The 23,571-nt window shown below is 50.2% G+C and overlaps 1 protein-coding gene across 4 annotated transcripts in view; it reads right to left on the reverse strand.

Moving 5' to 3' along the window:
* Nucleotides 1-6,594: 6,594 nt before the first annotated feature.
* The window catches only part of VANGL1 (VANGL planar cell polarity protein 1), a 47,464-nt gene continuing 30,487 nt past the window's right edge, over nt 6,595-23,571 (reverse strand). For all 4 annotated transcript variants that reach the window (XM_087756835.1, XM_087756834.1, XM_087756832.1 and 1 more), the window contains 4 exons: nt 20,187-20,320; nt 16,488-16,620; nt 14,251-14,485; nt 6,595-12,986 (listed from right to left, as the gene is read on the reverse strand). In XM_087756835.1, the coding sequence (XP_087612961.1) occupies nt 12,726-12,986; nt 14,251-14,485; nt 16,488-16,620; nt 20,187-20,320 (763 nt within the window). In that variant the 3' untranslated portion in view covers nt 6,595-12,725. The remainder of the gene's footprint in view (nt 12,987-14,250; nt 14,486-16,487; nt 16,621-20,186; nt 20,321-23,571) is intronic.

A 23,571-nucleotide genomic window follows, 5' to 3' on the forward strand; every position in this document is an offset into this window, starting at 1 on the left:
CATTCGGATGAGGAACCAGCAAAAAAACTTCTTTATTTAAAAAAAAAATGCACGCACATGGGCAGCACTGAGTGTTTCTGCAGGCAAGTCTGTTAAGAGTGTCCCTCTCTTAGCAAATAGTTCTTTTTCTCCAAAGTGTTAATTAGACATTCATATTAAATGGGCCTTGTACACATAAAGACAGATGAGGAATCATACTTTGCCTTCATCCAATTGCGAGTGCTTCAAGCTGATCAGTTACTTCAAAGTAGCCACAAACCCTAGCCTTACCAGCCCCCAGCGATGGTGAGGACCCCCCCTCACAAGTGATCCACAGCAAGAACACAAATTCGTACGCCACCTCCTTCCAGTCCCCAGACACGGGGCCGGGGGCCACGGAAGAGGGGTTTGTTCGGTGTGCTGTACCGCAGGCCACCCCTTGAGGGAAAACTATCAAGAGCCACGTGCTACAGCTATCATGCAGAAGCACGGAGGAGAAAGCTTCTGCCTTTGCAGCAGACCCAAGGACACTGACGGAGAGGCACTGTGAACCAGAAACCACTCTGAGCTAACGTCACCCCTTTGGGAAAGAGCTCCAGAAGGAGAGGACAAGGGAGGCAGGCTGGAAGTGGCAGATTACTCCATATTTTCAGGGTCAGGAGTGCTTGTGCTGTTTCTGAGGAGTGCTGAGAGCCTCCTGTGCTGCCCTTGGGAGAAGAACGGCCCCATAGTGAAACCAGAGATCTCAGCTGCTTCCCATCCCAGAACAGAGCTGCTGAGCCAGATGCCAACATGAACGCACAGCTGAGGACACTGGCTGCTTCTCCGTGTCTGTCCACACATCATACCTCAGAAATGATTGATTCATTACCGAGACCAAACAAAAAACATTGCCTTTTATTCCCAGAGAAATAATTAATTAGACAGGAACATAGCACTTCCCAGCTGCCGCTGACTTGCAGTGCTGTGAAGACAGGCCAGGATTGCATCTGGATTCCTCTCTGCCCCAGCAAAGCTTTGACTTTGGGGAAGCCCCACACAAAGCCAGCTGCACACTGATGCTTGGACTTGGGGGGGCTGAAAAGGGAGAACAGCGACAAGCACCAAGGCCCTCCAGAGCAAAGCAAACTCCCTCCTGTCTACTTTTACACCTCAGATATGTCTACGCTGTGCAGTGCAATGCCACCTGCTAGAAACTGGAAGCAGCAGAGCACAGCAGGAGGGTAATTTACCTCGGTAAAGAGCCTGCGCCAGCAGGACTGTGTCCTACCCCAGACCCAAGACTGTGCAGCACCCCGCTGCGCTGCAGCATCCCCTGCCTTTGCCCCGTTCCCTGGTACCACCACCATCTGGGCAAAGCAGCCCTTCAACAGCCAGTAGCCCCCGGGGCCAGCGGTGGGATGGCTCTCACACCCGTTTGGCAGAAGAAGATGTCTAATGACGACACGGACCATGGGGCAGGGGTCAGGGCAGAGCCAGCCCTCTTGGCCCTGCTCCTAGAACGCTCCCTGCCAGGTTTAAAAGGTGCTAAACTATTTAAGGGAGGGGGGGGAAGCTACAGAGCTTCCTTGCAGCTTGAAGACCCATTTCTGGAGTCAGATTACAGGCAGCTTTTGGGATGGAAGCAAAGATCCTTCCGGCGCCTCGCCCCCCCTTTCCGCTCCCCCCTCGCGCCTTCTCTCGCTGAGCCCCGGTGATGAAGTGCATCAGCAAAGCACTCGAAGGACTTCTGGTATTGTCCCTAATGATATGGGCAACAAGAAGAAAACACAGCTTTTTCACCTTCTTTTCATCCCTCTTGACTTCATTACTCTTCTCGTCTTCACTGGCTCCCCTAATTTTTTTGCTCTCTCCCTTTCCATCTAGCCTGCCTTCCTCCTCTCCTCAGCTCACCCCCACAGCATATGGTACTGAGGGTCGCTTAAGGACAAGGCCCTCCCCTGCCCCTGCTTGCTTGAGCTCACCCACAGCCCCGGGAGACAGCAGCCTGCCTCGGGCCACTGCCAGGAACCGGCTATGGTGGCCTCCGTGCCACGGGCCGTGGCTGTGAACACGGGGAGGGACGTTTCCTTCCCGAGGAGAAAGCCGACCAGACAAGGCCTCAGCCTTTCGGCTTTCCTTTTGCGGGGGGGACAGGTGGGACACGCTCAAGGCAAAGCTGTTTCACCAGCACTGCAGAAAAAACAGGATTTTTTTGGGGGGTGGGTACTTTTTCCCATTGTCCCAAAATCCAGGTGAGGAACCATCCCCCTTCAACTGCATGGGGAGAGGTTGGGCCGTCTTGGCTGCCGCTGCGGGAAGAGACCACGGGCAATCACACCACTACCCTGCCTGAGCAGAGGACTTCACACACGAGAAATAAGCCTCCAGAGTTAAACGAACTGAGTTTGCTGGAGGGTTATCCCATACTTCAACAGCAGCCAGAAAGCCAGCTACCTGCTCAGGAAGACCAGTAGTTGCCCTGACTGAGTCCTCCTTCAGTCGTGGGTGGCAAGTGACTTAAATAGCCATGGGTAACCTCATCCTCTGCTTTTGGATTTGGAGGAAGCCCAGCTTGAATCAGGTCCCTCCCTCAGTAACACAGGTAAAAATAAAATGCTGTTTGACCAGAGAGCAGCCCTGAAATTTGCCTGGTGTTAGATTTTTTTGCTTTAAAATTCAATCCACCATGTCAAAGCCCTGCTCCTGCTAGCGACAAAGAAATGACAAAACTAACTAAATGTTTGAAGAACATTTTGGTCCCTGCAAAATTAAATCGCTGAAGGAATTTGCACAGCTTCCCACAGTCTAGTTACTGAATTACTAAACCAGTTTCTCCCAACCACTTACAAAGCAAAATTATAATCAACTGTAGGATCTGGTATTATGAGTACTCAAGAATGAGCTTTTACAAAATAGAAGCTAAAAGGTTTGCAGATCTGTTTCACATCTGCAGCCCAGATATAATCAGCTCCTTCTCATTCCCTCTTTTAAAGCATGCCCACAGCATCTGACTTGTGCTGAAGAGAGGTCCAAAGAGCTAAAAAGTTCAGTGTGTCTCTTAAAACTTCCAGAGAGGCTGAATCAAATGTGTGTTATCAAGAACTCCCTCCTCCCATGCATCCACTTGTCATTCATGCTGCCTTTTCAAGTTGTAAGGAAAAAAGGGGAAAAAAAAAAAAAAAAAAAAAGGACAACCAAGACTGTAGATGTCTAAGCATTTGGAAGCTGGATTTTTGCCTTTGGAAGAGACTTAAAATGTTTCAATTTACAGAGTAGCTTCACGCCTAGAGCAATTTGTGGTGTCTTTGGTTTTAAAATCTTTGTACCTTCATGTTTCTAAGGGTGCTGGAGGGAAAAACCACAGCCTCTTCTCCAAGGTCTCTCCCACTGACTTCACATCATCGCCTCCTTGTCTCACTGTCTCTCTTGAGGTTTTGCTGCTTCCTCCATATTTTGATACGTAAGCAAGGTGGACGCACTGAGCTATCCCAAATGTACATCCACAAGGTAGAAGTTATCTCTGTTCTTCCTCTTCTAAATTGTATTGAGTGCTGCCCACACGGAGCCCAAAGACTGCTTGTTCCCTTCGTCTTGGCCGTGGCCCCACCAGCAAACAACTGTTCTGCTCCTGCCGTGGGCAGGACCCACGGGCTTTGGGAGGCCGGCAAGCAGCAGTGAGGGCTCTTGGCATCCCCAGTTTATTTGCATTAGCTGAGCTGGAACCAGAGCAAGCCCCAGGTCACATACAGAAGTGGCCATCTTCATCCTATTCAACTGCCCAGATTTTGGGGGAAGGAAGATCAGCTCAGGGCTTTGGAGTAGGCTGGCACTCTTGCAGTGGCCCCCAACCTGATCACAGACCACTGTATAAGCAGTAACCAGGGGGAAACAAACAAACAAACTAAACCCAAACCTTTTCCAAGTTCATTATGGAGGGGGACAGGGAGATGGGGAGAAAAACAGCTTTCTTCCCGCTTGAGGTCCTCTCCATTTTACTAGCAACATGTCAGCATAAACCAACACACATGCTCACAGCAGGGCTGTAAAACCTCTTACCGCATTGCAAAGCAACTCGGGTAACCTTGTTCGTAGAGAGTGATTTACGTGTATGCACTCACCCCACTACGCCACCCTACCGACATCGGCAGACATGTTATGCTCAGTGCTCTCTCTCCTCTCAGCACCTCCTGACCCAGCAGTGCATGGATGCACACATGAAAAGGGGACGGACACCCCTGCCCCAGTGGATTTATCTGTCAGCACCGGAAAGGACTGTAACCTAAACCCATCACCTTCCCAGTCCAACATAAACTCAGGAGGGGTGGTGAAAGACAAATCAAAGCGCTCCGCTTGGCCAGCTCCCAGCGCGCCTTCCCCTCCTGCCTGCTGTTGTGAGCCGCCACGTCCGGCCGAGAGATCCCCTTCCCACCCCGCTGCCCCGAGCGCCGGGGCCCCCGGCTCGCTGCACGTGCCTTCCCTGGAAGCCCTCGAGATCAATCCCTCCCCGTACCTCCCGGGAGTTCGGAGCTGGGGCTGGAATGGCAGAGCCAGTACGTAGCACCGGGAGAAGCTCTTCTGGGGTTTGAAGCCCTGCCCACCTCTACAGCTAGATGTTTCACTGAACTATTAATTTAGCTCACAATATTGTACAGTGAGGTGTTGCTAATGCTTCATGCAAGGCTCTGGAGCCAGTTGCCTAAGGTGACAAATCCGTTTCTTAACCCATTTGTTATTCCCTGACTGCGTGCCGCCCCTTTGCCCCATACCTCCCCACTGAATTCCCCAAAGCTGATGTTTTCTGGCCATCCATGACTGCGTGAGGCCTGGTCCCGTCACCTGCTGGGGTCAATCGATCTTCGTACGTATTAAGTCACTCCTCAGCCACCCAATACTCTACCCCAGCGGCTGTTGCTGTGCTGTCTCAGGGTAGCCACAGCCTCATGGCTTCACGGCCAAGAATGGCACTGCAGGACAGTCATCTCCTTCCCAAGTGACCCCAGTCTGGTATCTCCCTCAGGCAGAAGGTGCTCACCTCTTGTCCAGCACGCCAGGTCCCCCCAGGCATTGCTTGCCAGTGAAAGCCTCCATCCCCTTTCTCTCAGAGGTTTGGGTCAGCAATACTTAACCCAACATTGCACCCGAGGCTCCCTCACACCTCAAAGACCCCTGCAACTTCAGTGAAGGACTTGGCCAAACCAGAACAGCACCCTCAGCTCTAATTTCTGCTGAGCTACGCACCACAGCCCCTCGTGATTCAGGTAGCCGAGCTCTGGGTGAAGGCCAAGGGAACTGGTCCCTCTAGCAAAGCCTGTTCCTTCCATCAGCTTCCACAACCCACAGCAGGAGGGAAAGTGCCACGAACGGCAGCAATCGGGTGTTGATTCGGTATCAGCACTAAGCCACAAATGAAACAGAGCATGTACAACTCTCAAGGCTAAGAGCCTAGGACGAGGCTGACAAGCAGATTATCTTTTTTGTGCCAAATTCCTGCTTCTTACACCTTCTCACGGCCACACCTTACGCTGTATTTACCTACGCAGCTCCAGTCCACCAAAGTCAGAGCTCCCTCTGAGGGGCGGGAAGGGCCCCGCAATGGCCGCACACCCATGGCAGGCTCTGCAGGGCGGTAGCAGCCTTGTTTCCTTTCCCTGCCCACCTCCAGGAGCTGCACTGCCAACAGCCCAGGGCTGGGCCCAGCAGGATGAGGGGGACAGATCAAAAGCTGAGATCAAGGGAGGGCAGGAGGCAGGACCCATCCCACCCTTCCTGCTTCCTCCTGGGCTGAGCTAAAGTTCAGTGCTTTGTAGCCTAAATACATCCATCTCCCCCCAAGCAGAAAATTACCCATTTGGATGTTTCTCTCCACCAGCGTTTACACATGTGCTGCTTATCTCCACAACTGTTGCAGTCTATTTTTTCACCGCACAGCAGCATCCTGTGGACTTTTCCAGCAGTCGAGGCCACAGAGATCAGCCGTGAGGCCAGGTACTCGCCGTGAGAAGGCTCTTTCCTGAAGAGCAGATACCAAAGATTGGGTATAGAAGGCTGCTCCCCCATTTCCTCGGGCACGGCCGCTCGCTCTTTCCGAGCTCTCGGCACGCTGGTGATGGAAACTGGAGGTGGGGAGAGCCGCACCCACAGGTGCTGTCGAGGCGAGATCCCTGCGCGGTGTTTCAGCAGGGCACGGGCTCGCATCCACGCAAACGAGGAGCACTGGCTTTTCCTCCTCTCGCCACTCCTCCTCCTCGCCAGGTCCAAATAAGGAACTCGGCAATGAGTCCTGCACTTCATAATTCGTGTGCAAACTAGGAGAGAAGACAGAAGGCAGAAAAACCTGTTCCCACTCCAGTCACGTCCCCCCCCAGCTGCATTTGCTCCCCATCATTTGAGATTTCAGGTGTTCAAAGCACTCACCTACCAGTCTTTCTTCACAAGTGATAAATGAGTTTGCATTTTACTGTGGCGGGGTGGATCAGAAGGGTCTAGAAGGAGGGTGACAAAAAGACAGCCTCAAAAAGGTTAAACCGCATGTTTGCAGGGCCCCTCCCAGCGCAGCTAAGGAATGCTTGAAGGCCAGAAAAGCTTGCTTTTCTTTTTTTTTTTTTTGTCTGAAAGGAGAAGAGGAAGGAGTGGGACAATCGAATCTGGTTTCAGTTTATTTCCAGAATTTTACTGTACAAAATATGCAAAGTGTAAAACGGTTTTATGTTTCAGTTTAAAAACAACAAAACCCCATCGAGCTATAACTTAAGAGAACCCAGCTTGGAACAGAACATTTTACTAGGCTAGACCCACAGTGCATTAATGTCACAGACACCAGGAATTTGCTTAAGTTCACGATTAGAAAAGAACAGAAAGACCATGTACCATTGCAGTTAAAGTCACATGTGCAAAGAGGACAGAAAAAAAAAAAGAAAGAAATGCTGGTTAGTGTCTATTAATTAGAAAACCTTGGCAAAACCCATCTTACTATACACAGTTTGTGTAGAAAAAGAGTATTACACAGTGATCAAAAGAGGGCGAGGGAAGGGCATTTGCTCCCACCCCCTTTCCCAAGACACGATAATGCTGAATCAAAGAAAACAGGCACAGAAGAGTGTAAGATTCCTTCACAGTTATATCTGTGCAGGTAGCGAGCCACGGCATCCCCCCGGGCACGCAGGAGATGCCCCCAAGCATCCTTAGCGCTGGTGAGAGGTGCCCGGGAAGCAGCCGGAGGGACGGATTCCCTCTCTCGGCAGAGCACACACAGGGCAGGGCTGGCTGCCCGCAGGGCTTCAGTGTGTTGCAGGGATAAAAACCAGAGTCTCTTGGAGGGATGCAGAGGGGCGGATAACACCAGCCGTATGGCTGGTGCTGCGGGGACCCGGCTCGGGAGTATCCCAAAGCGATCCGCACCGGTCACAGAGCAGCTGTCGGAAACGGCAACTTTTGGTCATCATCTATCGGAGGCAGCAGCCTGAACACAGGAGGATGCATATTCCTGTAGCAGACTTCATGGCCCAAAGCCATCTCTTTTAGGAGAACAGAAATTTGGGGGCTTTTGGGTGGGTTAATTTTTTTTTTTTTTTTTTTTAAAAAAACCAACAGGTCAATCCCAAGAGCGCTTCCTTCTTAACACAGTTTAAACACTGAACCACCAAGCCTGGCTTGAGGCTTTAGACACGTATAATGCACACACCTATAAGGGAAAAAGCACACAAACACGCAAGCTGAATGAGAAAACAGACATCTGCGCACACATCTTGTGAACAAGGCAGAACCGAGCGCAACGGAATAGCAGAGTCTGGGGCCAGACTACAGCATTCTTGCAAAAGACTGCAAGATTTTCGTTTTACTTTTGAAAAGGGCAGATTTACAAGTTTTGGTAAGCAAGATGAAATTGGCTTGAATAGGTTTCCGCGTTTAGCACAGCATGGATCTTTCCAGTTTCTTCAGCAGCACGTGTTGGAAACGAGCACATCTCCAACAAGACTTTTAAAGGCTACTTATGCAGGGCCAGCTTCAGAAATTGCTTCCCCGCAGCTTTTGGCACACTTGGCAACAGCCGATTCCCGAGGCTTTGCGTGGAGATCCCCATCCCAAAGAAAAAGGTTAAGAGGCTCCACGAGGGCTGGGATTTGTTCCGACCTCCCCCCAACTTGCGCCTTACCATGAGCTGCCCCCAAGCTCCGAGCTGCAGCCCCAGCACCTCCCATCCCAGTGGATCCTTGTTCTGCCTCACTAGGGAACTTTGGGAAAAACACAGGGAGGGGAGGATGGGAGCTGGAGTGACTGAAGTTGCTGGCAGGAAAATTTTGAGAGGCTGAAATCAGATCTGCCTTTCTCTCCAATATCCTAGTCAAGGGGGATTGCTCTTGAAGGCACCCAGGACAACCCCAGAAGCAGGAGCTGGCCTTGCTCTGCGAGCAAGCAGCATCGCACCACTCCTTCATGCTCGGTGCATCCCACCCCAGATTCCCGGCCGCTGACAGGGGCATGCGGGTGGCAACATCTCCCCTCCACAGGGTGAAAACTGGTAGTCGCAAGCAGCCGTCCCACACCTCCCCAGTCTGACCACAGGGGCTCGGTCAGGGACTGGTACGCTATGGAGGGGAGTGCTAAAACGCTTACACTGCCGAGAGCGCTGCCTGCTCCGTTCCCGTGAGCGGGAGAGGAGTCCGAGACCCAGGGCAGCCCCACAGAGCCTGCACAAGGATGGCTGCGGCCACACGGCAATGAGAGACTAACAGATGGGCTAGCAACCTTTGCCCAAGCCCAGATACAGGACTGGCAAGGGGGTCTAATACCTGCCCCTACACTCCTAGAAGCTGCAATAAATCCGAATCTTTCACTCTTTAGCCATGAAAGAGAAAGCCAGCCTTCGTGGAAACCTACGGCCATTTCCATCCGCTTTGCACCAGTTGAAAGTCTTAGCTGCGTCTGGTTTCGGAAGATCTCAGCACGGTTTTGGATTTAGGCTGTAACAAGCCTGAGAGCAAAACCAAAGCCTTAAAAGCATCTGAGCAGCATACTTGAGAGTCACAGGAAAAACACCAACATGGAAGGGAGGAGTGGGGTAACACCGCTCCCGGCTAGGCAACACGGCACCCGATTGAATGGTTCAGCCTTTAGGGAAGGATGTCCAGTGCAAGGAACATTGTCCGCTTTACCACAAACAAGGTTGTCTTAGAAACCACTTGAACTCTTAAAAAAAAAAAAAAACAAAAAAACAAAAAAACAAACAAAAAAACCCCAAAACAAACAAAAACCAAACCCCAAAAAAACCCAACAAAAAAAACCAATTCCCAGCCAGGTACGAGCATCCAGGTTGGGAGAAAGGAGGGAGAATATGTGCAAGGAGACAATGCAGGATAGGAGAGGCATTCGGAGGAAAACAGCCTGCGCTTGGCTGGCAAACCCTACAAGCTCAGCTCTTGGCAAGCTCTGCAGAAGCAAGGACTGCAGGATTTGGATCAGAGCTTCATTCCCTGTGACTCGGTTCTTACTCATTAGCTGGCTATAAACAGAGTTAAACAAACCAGTCTGCTCTCACCGCTCAGTATTTTTATAGAGTCTGAATTCGTATAGATGCTGCAGATCCATCTGGGGATCTCAAAGCACTTGATGACGAGTTTAGCCTCACGACACCCCAGTGAGGTAGGTATGACAGTGGTCCCCTGATTTTGCAAGGAGAGGGGAAACAAGAGACCCTGAAAAATAAAATGTCATTAAAAAAACCCAAAAAACCCAAAACAAAACCAGGGAATAGTCAGGAGTCATGATTCCCCTCTTAGCCTGTCCTTACCCCTAAGCAGGTTGCATCACTAAAGAGACCGTTCGAGACGCCAAGCCCTCTCCTTCAGATTTCATCAGGCAAAGCACTCACGCTGCTGATGCGGGGAAGAGCGTTTAATGCAGGAGTTGGCCCCCGTTGGCAGCGTCCTTTTTGGCAGCAGGCAGAAAAGGCAGCGCCGAACCACAGCACACAGATGAAGAAGCAGACCCGGAGCGAGCACACGCCACTTCCGTCTGCTTCTCCGTGCGTTCCAGGATTTAACGCAATTAAGACATGAGTTTCCTGAGCAGGTACTGTCAGACAACCCCCCTCGCTGGGGGGGGGGGGGGGAAGGAAAGGGGAAGGAAATCCTGGGAAAGTAATAAAGTTTTGCAGAGGTGCCTGAGCCAAGGTGCTCTCATGCACACGGCACACCCAAGCCCCCGGCAAGGTGGTTCTTGTTCGGGCTTCACAGAAATGAGCCAATTCAGCCACAGGCAGTAGCCTCCACACAGGCATAAGTGCTCCATAGTCTCCCAAGCTTCTCCCAGTCTCTCCCACCTTGCTGGTTATGCACATCATAAAAGCCAGATACAGGCATCTTTAGGAGAGCCAAGGTGTGAGACACTATGTGCTGCTGTTCCTTTTTTTTTTTTTAAAGGAAGGAATAAAATAATCTGTTTTTTCAAAATACAATACTGTGAAGGCCACAGTCAATAAAGGAGTCCCCGTACAGACTACCAGAAAGCCTGAGCTAGAAAGAAACCCAAAGACTAAGTTTAGAGAAGGGAAAACTCTATCTGCTTCCCATCCTTTAAGGGACATGGGCCTGATCCCGTCACGTACTGTGCCACCTAGTTGCTTCACACCCACATCTGGCACGTTACATGGAGAAGACAGGATCCAGGTGACGACCGTGCACTTGTAAGAAAGGTGCAGGAGACTGCAGGTGTCACTTGGATGGGGAATCGCCACTTTGGACCCTTGCTCACCAGGGTGTTCCCTTGATCCCAAGAGGACTATCCACAGGTGCTGCTCAACACACAGCTCCATTGCTGCTGAAGCTGGAAAAGCTGGACCCCCTGCTTAAGGCAGCTGCTCCCTCCCATCAGCTTGTGGTGGTCACTGGCCAGCCCACGCAGGACTGGCAGAGACCCACTCCCTGGCCTTAGCTGGGCCACCTCATGCTGGTGGGAGCTGGGGGCAGCCCCACGAGCTGGTGAAGGAACCCAGGGATGGCCTGGGGACGGGAAGGGCTGTCAGAGGCCCCCTCGGAAGATGATGCACCCTGGGAGCGAAAGGCACTGGCTTATGTACCTTGCTGAACCGGGGCCCTCTGCATTAAGACATCGGTATGAAGGGCAGGTCAGCTCCTGCCTGATAGAGATATTTGCATGGCAAAAGACTGGGCAGAATGAATCCAGCATTTACGTTCATACATACAAATCCACTGCCACAGAGCTGGGGGGGGTCTCGGAGGGACCTGACTGAAGGCAGGTCACTGCCGGCCTCGGAGCTGGCTCCAGAGTCACACGATGCCCTGTGCTGGCAATGAGACTTCAGACACCAGTTTAGGCTCATCGTTAAAAGCAAACTTTTCAAAACTCCGCAAATCTCAGATGACAGAAGTCACACACAACAGTTGCACTGATGGGCAAAGGTGGCCTTACGAACCAAACTGCATTTTAAGAGCTACACAGCTCTCGCAGGAGTAGATCCCAGCATTGAGCAGAAACTCCTGCAGTACAGAAAGGCCAAGAAAGGCAGGCAGATTTTCAACATTCAGACATAGTTTGGTATTTCTTAGCTATAGCTGAAGGCGTACGGTGGGGAAGGACACACTGCAGTGTTTCCAGAGCACAGCAGTGCTCCAAAGCAAGTGCATGTGGCAGAGGTCAGCCCTTCCCTGGCTCCTCTCCTCGAGGAGGGAAGTGCTTTTGTCCATCTTTCCTCCAGACACACCTGAAGCCTGCTGGAGAGGGAGAGGCACATTCCTGCCTGCACCCCCCTTCCCCTCCAAGAGGCTGTCAGACACAGGGAGGGTCTGTGATTTATCTGAGGAGGAGCCAGCTACTTACCTACCCTGTGCCAGTGCAAATACGCAGCCCATGCAGGTGCAAAAGGAAGCAGCGGTAAGGCAGACCCCGAGGGGACTGTGGCTGGAGAAACACATTTGGAAAGCCAGACAGAAGGGGACAGAAACGGGGAGCCTTGGGAGTGCCCAACAGATGCAGGCAAGCAGGAGAGAGGGAAGCAGGTGAGAGATAACAGGGAGCCGTGTCATGCAGAACAGTTTCACTAACAAGCACTGGTAAAAAAGAAAAAAAACAAACAAAAAAAACCCTGAAGAGCTACAAGATGGGCTGATCCAGTTCAAGACAAGCAACTTTGGAGACACAGAGAGCAAAACCATCCCACTGTGCTCGTACAGGCCCAGCACTGACACAAGAGGACACATGGAGAGGAGGAAAAGAATAAGTCTTCAGTCTCCAGATCAGGCGGCTCACAGAAGCAGCCCTCTCACACCCACCCTTTGATACCCTCTCCTTTCCGAGTAAACAGGGACTGCAACCCCCCGTGCAAGCAGGCTTCCATAGCGGAGAGGTGAGCAACATGGTCTCAGAAACAGCTACAGGTAGCAAAAGCAGAGACATGAGGCATGCGCACGGCGTAAGGCAGCGCTCCAACAAAAATACCGACGTTGCAATCGTGCGTAGAGAGAGCGTGAGATTTACAGTATGCCTGGAAAGAGGGGGGGGAAAGAAAAAAATCTGTTCTGTCTCCAAGGCTGAGCTAACCGAGCCAAGTCACCCTGTTGCCTCTTAAGATATTTCTTTCTAGATAAGATATCCCAACTCCCCCCTCCCCTTTCCAAATAAAGTGCAGATGGTCAAATATTACTGGTCCATCATCTGCCAGTTTCAGTCAGCATTGGGGAAATTAAACCCAAAAGCACAATATTGAAAAAAAAAAAAAAAATCCCCAAACAACCCACCCTCAAAATCCCTTAGACTGAAGTCTCAGACTGTAAGCGGAGGACAAATTTATGAGATTTAGGGTCTATGAACTCTTCCGAGAGTTTGATGAAGGGGATTTTCTTCACATTAACAACAAGGCTGAAGTCCAAGCACTTAAGGACAAAAACAATGCCGTCCTGTAACCCGCTTGTGACCGCTTCCTCGCTGACAAGCGTCCACTGCTTGGAGAACCAGTGATCCCTGTCGTACTGGAGGGTTGGGCCCGGGTTGAGGTAACGCTCCAGGAATGCCTGCCGAGAGAGGGACACACACGTTAGCGCCAGCTCCGCAGCTTGCTCTGCATCGATGCTCTCTTCCCATCCCCAGCTACAGCTCCGCGAGCACAGGCTTGCCATGCTGCAAATGGTTTCAGCTTCTGCACTTCAGGAGACATCTCTTCCCAGTTCCTCCCAGCCATTCAGACCCTAGCAGCAGAGACAACCACCAGGAGATCCCCTTTCAGTCCTTCCCAGCAAGCGTGCGAAGTTATAGCCCCGACTTCCACTGTCAGCACTGCCGTCCAGCAGCAGTTCAGTCAAGCAGAGGTCACTTCTCCCCTACCAGCCCCATAACCCATCCCAAAATTGCAGCCCCAGACAGGCAGATGGGATAGCTGGCCCTCCTCCCTTCTTCAGGCCAAGCTAAGGTAGAAAGAAAAGGTTTCCATATTTGCAGCCTGACTGAGGCTGCAAAACTGAAAGCAGAACAGGGAACAGCCATTTGAGGTCATTTGTGTTTTAAAGTCTTCTTTGCAATCTTAACGGCAGCAGAACTCCCCCTTGCATACCTGGGTGAAGTCCCAGGTGGATCCCAGTGAGAGGGTGCTAACCCCATCTCTTGACAGCATTTCTGCTCTTAGCGTAGTGAGTCCTGGGTAAATGCCCAGGAGTAAATCCTCGCATTTCTAGCCCTTCTCTAGGATTGCGGGGTGTTTTTAGAGGGGAAGGTGGAGAGTGGGAGGAGGGTTGTGTGACTTGTTTCCCTCATCATTCAGTCCCTCCCTGTGTCTGCAAGTCGACAGTCACAGCCAGGGTGTGAAACAGCAAACTGACATTTGACCAAGCGGCCCACGAATTAGAAACACTGTCAGATAGACAGGGATTTAAGCGATAATTAGAAGTGGTCCAAAATGCAGCACTGCAGAGGGGACAAAAAAAATAAATGGTTCCTTGCAGGTTGCTACCTGCATCCTGCTGCTACCATGAGCCAGCTGGGAGAATACCCTGTGACTCAAAGCCACTGTCTCGGACACTTCTTTGGTACTCCCTTTGCCAAACTGGACACGAGAACCATTATCTCATAGGCACTTTCAGATAAAAAGAGAGAGATGATCTGTAGAAGAAACATTACTTCCCTTTAAGACCTGATGCAGCCTACAATGCACTGATCACATCACAGACAGCGACGATGAAAACCTCCACTCGCCTCCCCCGACAATTTTCTGTTCCACATGCACACACAGACGTGCCATCCCTTTCTCCCTCCTCCCTGCACCAATGCTAGAGAAAGCATTACCTTTGGTGTCATGTTATTGGTGATGCAGAAGGACAAGTGTTGCAAGATGCTCTCCATGCTGTGGTACTGCTGCTGGCGGGTGGTGCGAAGGTACTTCTGCAGAGCTCTTGCCATGGAGGGGAAGATTGCCTGGGCTGCTTCTCGGGGGTCCATCATCTCTCCTGGAGCTTTCTGCTGTTCCTCTGCCTGCAGGCATTTGATGTGAGTGAAAGCCTCCTCTACGGCAACCACAAGCCTGCAGAAGGAAAATCAGGACAGTAAGAGTCACAACAAGGGAAGCAGGATGGGTCTGTGGTTAATGCAGAGCCTGGGAGTCAGGATTTACAAGCTCCTATTCCCATCTCTGCCACTGACCGCCATCAGACGATTTACATAAAGTCTTCTCTACTGACAGTCTGAGGGGTAGACAGCAGCTTTTCTTTCCTTGCTCAAGCCATCCAGCAACTGAGGGTCATAAACCAGAATTAAGACTTTGAAAGCTTGAGTGTCGTACTTGGTTCTGCCAACACAGCATAAACATCAGCTACATGACTCAAACAACACACAGCTGCCCTTGCGTTTAATGCATGTCTTTGTGAAGACAATGGCTCCAGCGTACAGTACCGCGGCGTGAAGCGTAAGGATGGGCAAGCAGTCAGGAAGGGGCTGGCTATACACTAGCATGACCCAGAACGCAGGCTGCGCCGTGACTCTGTGCTCACAAGCCGCAGTCTGCTCCGATTGACATCAACTGGATACAGACTTTGTGCTGCCGAATGATTGTTCTGCACCCCTCCATCTTCACTCCTAACCCTGCAGCTAGAGACATCCTCTGCAAACCATTCCTGTGTTGGCACAGGTGAGCAAACACCAAGACCACACCATAAAAAAAGCAAACAGATGCTGTATGACACTTGCAAGTTTGCCCAGTACCAAGTAACAAGTAAGGAGCTACACTGCAGTTAGTGAGGAAAAAGTAACGATAATGGAAGAGCGACCCAACAAAAACTCTTTTGCCCCTCCGGACAGGGCTTGTTTCGCACTAGATTTCCACTCAAGTCAAGAAGTACTGTCCACACTGCCTTCAATACCCAAAGCATCTTAAAGCCAGGGGAAGCTGCCTCATGACAAGCAGCGGTACAGCATACCACATTCAGCATATATAAGGAACAGCACGAGAAGCCCTGACCCCTGCCCATTTTGTTTAATTTGACTTGGGCGAGGTGGGGGGTGGAAATCAGTTTCTAATCTCCTCATGTCTTTTTGTTGCAGCTCTGACCTTCCTCCTTTGAAACATCTGGCCTGATCTTCTAGTGACCGATGGTTTTCCTCTAAGCAGCTGTTCTGACCAAACTCAGCAAGCAAGGGAGATGTGTCTGAGTTAGGATGCTACACTGCACGAAAAGGAAAGTTTAAGTTCCTATTGCGCTGAGGCTGGAAGAGAGCCCAAAAGACAGCAGCTATGGAGCACAGGTCAGACCGAAGCGGGCTAGCGGGGGACACTGTGCCAGCACTTTCCCAATGAAATATAAACTGCCAAAAGAAAACACAAAACAAGCCAGCTCCTTCCAGTTATGGCACATTCCTTCCAAACACAGCTCAGTTCAGGGGTGCCTGTCCGTAAGCCACTCGCCTCAAACTGTTAACTACAAACTGTAATTAGGCTCCAGAGCAAATAGAGGCACTATCTCAGGTCACCTCAACAAAGCATCAACTCTGCAGCCTAAGTGTGACTGGCAGAAAACATATCTATGTTCCAAAATAAAATGCCACCAGTTCTGGTCACATCTTTGCTCCCTGACTCATTGAGAATGGCAAACTGCCCCTTTTAGTAGTCTGCAAACACAAATATTCTCCTCGCCCACAAACAGGCAACACCAAGTGCTCCACCGATCCTGTCCCTGGGTTACTTGAGCTGAGACGACAAGCCTGGGCATGGGGCAAATAATAGGATTTCCTACAGCAAGTAACTACAGATTTGTCAAGCACTGGACTGTTTCCTAATCCGTGACATTGCTTTAGCTTATCTGGCATAATAAATGTGAGCTCTGCTTTATGCATGTTCTTCAGATAATTCCAGTTGCAAGCTGTCACCGTCCCTTGTGCATCTGGCTTTCACACGCTTCTTCGCTGTGGCAGATTTACGACCAACCCCCAGCCCTTAATCACGGGTCCCCCCGTCTCGTCAGGCTCAGCAAGCCCCACGCAACTGAGCCTGGCCGCGCTGAGGAGCGGCACCCAGGCAGGGACAGCTTTACCTCGCACGACGTTTTTTGACTCGGCGCTCATGGTCGGCCTCTTCGTAGTAGAGCTCGTTGTGACTGGAGTCCCGGCGACGGGCCGCGGCTGCAATCATGGCACGGGACTGCCCCGAGGCGTTGTTACCTGGGCCTTGGTGAGGCAAAGGACGAGCAAAAAGGAAACAAGAAAGGCGGTGTTACTGCCACAGGACTGGGGCTGGGAAAGACCGGCACCCCACAGCGTCTGTCACAAGTGCTCTGTGGCTGCAGCCTTCGCAGCCAAAGCTATAAACCCTTCCCCGGTCCTCAGAGCTCTGCTAGAAACCCCGCTAGACAGCGCAGGCTTACAGAGGCGGCTTTGGCTTGCGGACGAGGGAAGTTAGTTGGGATGAAGGATCTCACGCAACGTACACAAAAGCGAAGGTGAGGTGCACATGCCAAGGATGCAACTTACCACCCATTATATATGTTTTCAGTTTGAAGGCAAGGGCAGCTGGAACACACCACATTTCAGCAACAAGACAGAGTGAGAGTACCAAGAAGCGAGGAGATGCAAAGAGGAGAAAGACAAACAAGAACATCAAGAGACATGGAGATGAACGAACGAAAGCCAAACTCCAGGCAGTTACATGCAAGGATGATAAATGGGATGCAGAGGCAGCAGGGTCACCTCTAGACAAAGCATGGGGTTTTCCAGAAGGGCAGATGCTGTCAGCACAGCAGTCCTGCAATAGGGTAGGCTGGGGTCTATAGGCATAGTAGCTCCTCGAGGCTCTCAGAGCAGCACCTGCCATTAGCGCTTCTGTTGCTGTTAACAGATCCTACACAGCTACAGGAACAGGGAAGCTGCAGTCTGCTCTAACACCCAGGCAAGCATTAGGAAAAATTTCTTCACCAAAAGGGCTGTCAGGCACTGGCACAGGCTGCCCAGGGAAGCAGTTGAGTCCCCATCCCTGGAGGTGTTTAAAAGAAGAGTAGATGTGGTGCTTAGGGACATGGTTTAGTGGTGGGCTTGGCAGTGATAGGTTACCGGTTGGACTCGATGATCTTAAGGGTCTTTTCCAACCTGAACAATTGATTCTATGATTCTAAGCGACAGACTGTCTACTACAGGACCCTAACTAGCCACCTTAAAATGCAGTACCAGGTTCTGCAGTTCCCTCTGCCTCATGTGAGCCAGAGCTCGCAGCTCTGGCTGTTTGGGCAGAGAGGGGCGGGAAAAATTGTTGCCCCAGAAGAGTCTACCAACCCTTTTCTCTAGATAAAGGATAGAGGTGGGTCTACCCAGAGGGAAAAAGGAGAAATCTAGGACAGTCTCCAAACCACCAAGAGCCGCTTTGCTGACTAACTGCTCTGAAAGCCCACACTTTCAACTGGCAGTGGTTAAGGCCAATCAATTGCACAGACATGCTTAAAACTGTTCTGCTCATGCAAGGGCAACTTTTAAATTTTTTCCTAAAAAGCACAAACCAGATTCCAACAGAGAAGCCTGAAGCTCAGTAGTGGGAAGGACGAGCATTCACAGACAGCTTCTTAAGAGTCTAAACACTTCAGACTTTGTTTGACAGCCCTGAAATGGAGGATATGACTCAAGGGAGACACTAGCTCCCAAATTTGGGTTAGAACTGTAATTTGCCTCGTTGATTATGCCTGGCGATGAAAATCCTGGTTTTGAAGGTGAGCCACCCCACTCTGTATAAGAGAGATTACAGTAAGATGTTTTTTCCTTCCTGGCTGCTCCAGTATCAAATACAAAAGCTGCCAACAAATTAGTCTGCCTTAATAGCATTACCGTCTTTTCACATGGAGGGTGTAAGAGACTGTCAGGATGCCACGGTAAGCTGCAGCCAGAACTACGCTCTGCTTTGTGAAACGGATGAGAGTCTTCCTAAGGACATGCCTCTCAGCCCGAGATCTCCGCGTCCGCAACGGCAGCGGCATTGCACAAGGAACAGCCCAGGGAACCGGCACTGCCCCAGAAGGGAAGGCACGAGTTTTCAGGCCCTGGCAGGCTCATGAGCTTGACACTCGGAAAGGCCTGCCAGCCACATCTGGAGCTTGCTTCTGGTTCCTTCTCTTCCAACAAAGTTTTGCGAGCTTGCAGCTCCCAAGCTACTAATGCTACTAGACCGGCAGTTTTTCCTCCGAGCTTGGGAGTCCCCATGTCCCAGCAGGTACCGCAGGAACAGAGACCCTGCCACGTCCTGAAGAGATGCTGCAGCGCAGAAGACATGCCAGCTAGTAACCAGAATGGCACGTCCTGGCAGCCGCCCTGGCGGGCCGTTCGGGGGGAATGGTGTGCAGACACCTGTGGGATTGGGAAGCCCTCACTTTCCACACACCAGGTCTCATCGAGAGTGAGCAGCTGGAATGAAAGATTTCACCTCTAGAAAAGTGCAGAGCAAGTCTGTTTGCTCTCCAACTCAACTTGTTCTCCCCCACCTGAGAGCTTCTTCACTCCAGGCAGCAGGGGACACACGATGAGCAAGCCTGCCCATCTCCCTCCCCGCTGCTTCCCTTCACCCTTCCTCTGTCAGGATGGGGACATCTCACTGGAAGGATTTAAACCTCTAATTAATTTTACAGACTCAGAAGTGCTGCATCAGATTTGGGGAAACATTTAGAATAAGGTCTTTGAAACTTCTGAAGTCACCAAAAATGCAAAAAAAATTAAAAAAAAAAAAAAAAATTAAAACCCCATAAGGCCCTGAAGCTTTGCTGAAGGTAAAACAACCACGTCTCACGTTTTCCCATGTGACAGATATTCTTCATATTTTGGTCTCCACACCCTGCACGCAGAGCCACCTTTCCTTCAGCCCCTCCTCCCTTCCAGCTCTCAAACCCTTTCAGTACTAATGAATTCATGGGCAGGAGGTACCTTACCACACCCTGTCACAGGGCTTCATCCATCCTTCACCATAAAAGCTTCCCTAGACAACTTCAGCTCTTCCATCAAAGGAACGCACACTGTTACTAAGGCTGTGATGGCTAGGCACACCCTGCTTATCAAGCCTAGCTTTCACTGATAGCGTTTAAGAGTGTCAAATGATTAAGTCCAGTTTTCACTGCTTTGAGTGTCCACAGTGATCCACTCATCCATCCTCCCACAAGCCTCTTTAAAGCCCAAAAGTTTGAAACAGGTTTGTAGAACGGCAAAGCTCAAGAGGGATAGTTATCTGTCTCTGAATTTCCATGAACTGCTTAGCATCATAATGATTTGGGAGCAAGACCACGCGTAAGCCAGGTATAGCTCATTTATTGCTAAGGCTGCTGCTTCTTCCCACATTGGTATCAACCTCCTTCACTTTCCTGAAGGCTGCCTGTGGAAGTGGCATGGTAAACGACTGAGGAACTCGTTTAGGTTAAAGGTTGTGTTTATTGTACTAGCACAACCAAGGAGATGACCCAAGGGTGACAAAAAGCAGAAGCTGCCTAAAACAAGCAGTGGTGCCGAAACGCTTGTCAAGCCACATAATAATTAAGCCTGATCCAAAACTTGGCCGTTTCACCTGGCAAAGACAAAAGCCTTATTGTGGGCTAAATGCATCTGTAAAGTCATCTGGAACCGGCCAACTCAGCACTGTTAGGAAGATTTCCAGCAGGAGACAAGGATTTGGCAAAGCAAAAAGGTGAGAATGTGTGCATAACAAAGCAGAAAGCCAACCCAGCCCTTCCCCATCCCACCCAGTCTCAGAGACTACATTTCACCTCACCTACCGTCAACGTTGTAGACTTTCAGGCCAGCCATGTGCTTGGCTGCGCGGGATTTGGAGGCTGTCAACAAGGCTGGGTTGTAGACTGTGAAATCTTTGTAGTAATTCTCCAGAACCACCAGTGCAGCTCGCTGGATGCTAGGGTAAAAAGAAAAAAAAACAACAAAACAAGACAAAACCCCCCAAAATGCAACAAGTTCTTTTGTTTCCTTAAAAGAAAAAGAAGAAATAGCCACATTATTTGGAACAGGGTTGTCACGCCCACAGAACTGTGCAATACGGAGAATATTAATTACTCTCTCTAGGACCTGAAATTTCATTTGAGAACAAGATAAATGTCTCTGCCCTCACCTTTATAGGAGGATGACAAGAGATCCCTACACAAGGGCAGCACATAAACTGAAGCACGAGGCTGCCTGCAATATGGGAAAATACAGAGCAAGAGCTCAGCCCGCCTCAGCAGCGGGGCAGCGGCGACACAGAGACCTTGCCCGGGCTGAAGATGAGAGCACCGGGCTGGTTTTGCTGTAGCCAGCCAGCGCAGATGGAGGGACCAGCTCAGGATGGATGCTTTTCCCTTTGAGTCATTTTCAGCCGCGCCTCGCAGCTCCTCAGATCTCCTCCATCCCAGCACTGACAAGAGCCCAATCTCTTCAGCTTTCACAGCAAGATAAGATCGCTGCCTGAGGACTACAGCTGCCGGAGAAGGGATTACCTCAGTATTGCTTGTTAAATCCCAGGCAAGGGACAGAATAAGGAGCAGTGACACTCCCTCCCTCCCTTTGAAGGGATGCCTCTACATAAAATGATGACACACGGGAGCAAAACAGCACACACGCCAGCAGCGGGAAAGGCTCAACCCAGAGGTATCTTCCTTTGCAATCACTTCAACAACAGAGAGATGTCTGTAGGCACTGCTGCTAACAAATAGGATAGTATTTCAAAACAAGCCAGAGCTATGGTGTTTAAAAACAAAGCCAACAGACACGCAGGATCTAGGACGTAGCTCTCTCCATATTGCCCTGGCTCCATGCCCCAGCGTGGCGTCCGGCTGGCAACAGTATTCTCAGCAAGATCACCGATTCAGCCAGCTGGAGTTTGCCAAGAACCCACACTTAATTTCATTTTGAACCCACAAAAATTGTAAGGGAACTGCCAACACATTTGTTGCCAGTTAATTGTAAAGTTCACACTTACCAACAAAGCCTCTCCTAAGGAAAGCAACCAAGTATTCTCACACATGTTACAACATAGGAAGAAAACATTACACGGATGGTAACGTGGGAAAATAAGACATGAACAAATTAAGACCTAAATTCAATTCTCGGCACTACCACTGATTCAACGCGTGCTCCCAGAGGAGCAATTTAAATTTTCCTCTGCCTTATGCTAATATTAAACTTTTGCATCACGCCCCAGTAATTTAAACACACACCCTCCCTCTGCCATCCTCATTCTCCAGCTGCCCCCCCCACCGATCAGTGAATTAAGCATAGATGCCAGCCCATTCACGAGATTCTCAGAAAGAAGAACAAACCCAGACTGGTTCACCATGTACCTTCATCAGTCAGTATTATGGTACAGCGCCACATATTTCATTAGCCGTGAACCTTTAAAATGATGAATTTAGCTTTTTGAAGCAAATTCCATCTTTAGGACTGTTTGGTGGGGTCTTTTGCATCCAGCTAGAGCATCTTAAAGAAGCTTTACTTTTCAGGTGCCAGTCCTTCATATTTCCATGTATCAGGTTTGTTAAAAGCAACTCCATTTAAGCACTCAGCTACTGATACGGAATAAAAAGCCACTATTTAATCAAGTAAATAATCTTCCTTTAATGAAGCAGTACAGACTGACCCCTGCCACACACACGTAGGCGCTGACACAGAAGAAGTGAAAGCCGGTTTATTTCTCCCTGCCAAACTTCTGATTTCTACTGTGAATTCGCTGCAGGTTAAAAACAAAATTTCATAAAAAGAAGTCACGCGGCAGCAGCACATATTCCCCCTTCTGACTGCATTCAAACATGACCGAGTTTTTCCATGTCCGCTTCCCAGAAAGGTAAAACTCCATAGAGTTTCATCTCAAAATGCAACATTTGGAAGACTGGGATCAACTAAAAACGAGAAGGTAAAAATAGAGTTATACTCTGCTAATACACCGCGCTCATTTCAGGCAGCGTGGGGACTTCCATCCCAGCAGTGGGAAATGTCTGGGAGGTGCTCCGTTGACCAACTAGCTCTACTAGGACAAAGCACAATGCATCACAGGAGAGAATAATTTATTTTAATCCATACACATTTTCCCTGGACCCCACAGAGAACGTTATCATCAGGATGCCAGCTTTCCCCACCCACTACCCCTTCCATCCCCTCACTAAATAACCTGCCCCACCAATTCACTGGCACACGCACCTGAAATCCAAACACAATAAAGCTTTTACGTTGCAATAAGCAGTCATCATCGTCCTGAAAACTAGCTATTTTTTGCTGATGCAAATCCAGTACGGGATCAGTCCCACATATGAGATACCCCAGTCACACAGAGGGTCTGCTCTCTAGGGAGACAACCGTAATTAAACATCAGTTTCCTAAATTTCTACCAGCCCATTTTTGTCTACCATGTGTCCCGTTCTAAGCATGGCAGGTTAGGAAGACAGCTGGACTGCAACTCTTCAAATTCTCTTTTAAAGAAGAAGAGGGGGGAAAAAAAAAAAAAAAAAAAAAAAAGAATTAAAGAGAAGATGCTGCAGACAAGAAAATTAGAAGGGTCACAATAACTAGCAAGAGCAAGGAGAAGGCTGAATCAGAGCCTTCTGGGCTGCGTTGCTCAACCTCTTCACCCACATCAAGGGGAAGCCTCACCCTGCACAGCGCAGGACAGCCAGCCCTGCCCCACAGGGGAGCTGCACAGCGACGAGAACCCCCCCGAAACAGGCACAGCCGTCACAAGCCCAGCAGAAAGGGACCCAACGCGCTTGTGCAACACAACGTGCAAGGAGGAGGGTAACCGCGAGCAAATAAGCATCCAGAGCAGCCCTGAGGAGCACGTAGGAGCAGAGCAAAACGCTATAGAAGCCTGCTGCCTCACAACAAAAATTCAGTTTTTTGGGACTTTCCACTGCAGGGCAGACCCTCTGCTGCCTTGCGAGCAAGGTGAAGTGGCTGCAGCAAGCCTCTTCTCCACCCACACGCCAGCTCCGATGGGAATGGAAACTGGCAGTCTTCCCGGAGCCCGCTTTCAGAGGCTGTTTCCTTGCAGAAGTGTCTCGGGAGGAGTTCAGCACCACGTCGGTCACTGCATTCACTCGCACTTCAGCAAACCGAGGCTTTCCTTGCCTTTACAATTTTAAAAGAATGGGGAGGGGCAGGAAGAAAATGAACAGAAAGTTT

Source organism: Nipponia nippon, unplaced genomic scaffold (assembly GCF_047370975.1).
Source record: "Nipponia nippon isolate SJK-2023a ecotype South Korea unplaced genomic scaffold, ASM4737097v1 scaffold_2, whole genome shotgun sequence".
NCBI classification, from domain to species: domain Eukaryota; kingdom Metazoa; phylum Chordata; class Aves; order Pelecaniformes; family Threskiornithidae; genus Nipponia; species Nipponia nippon.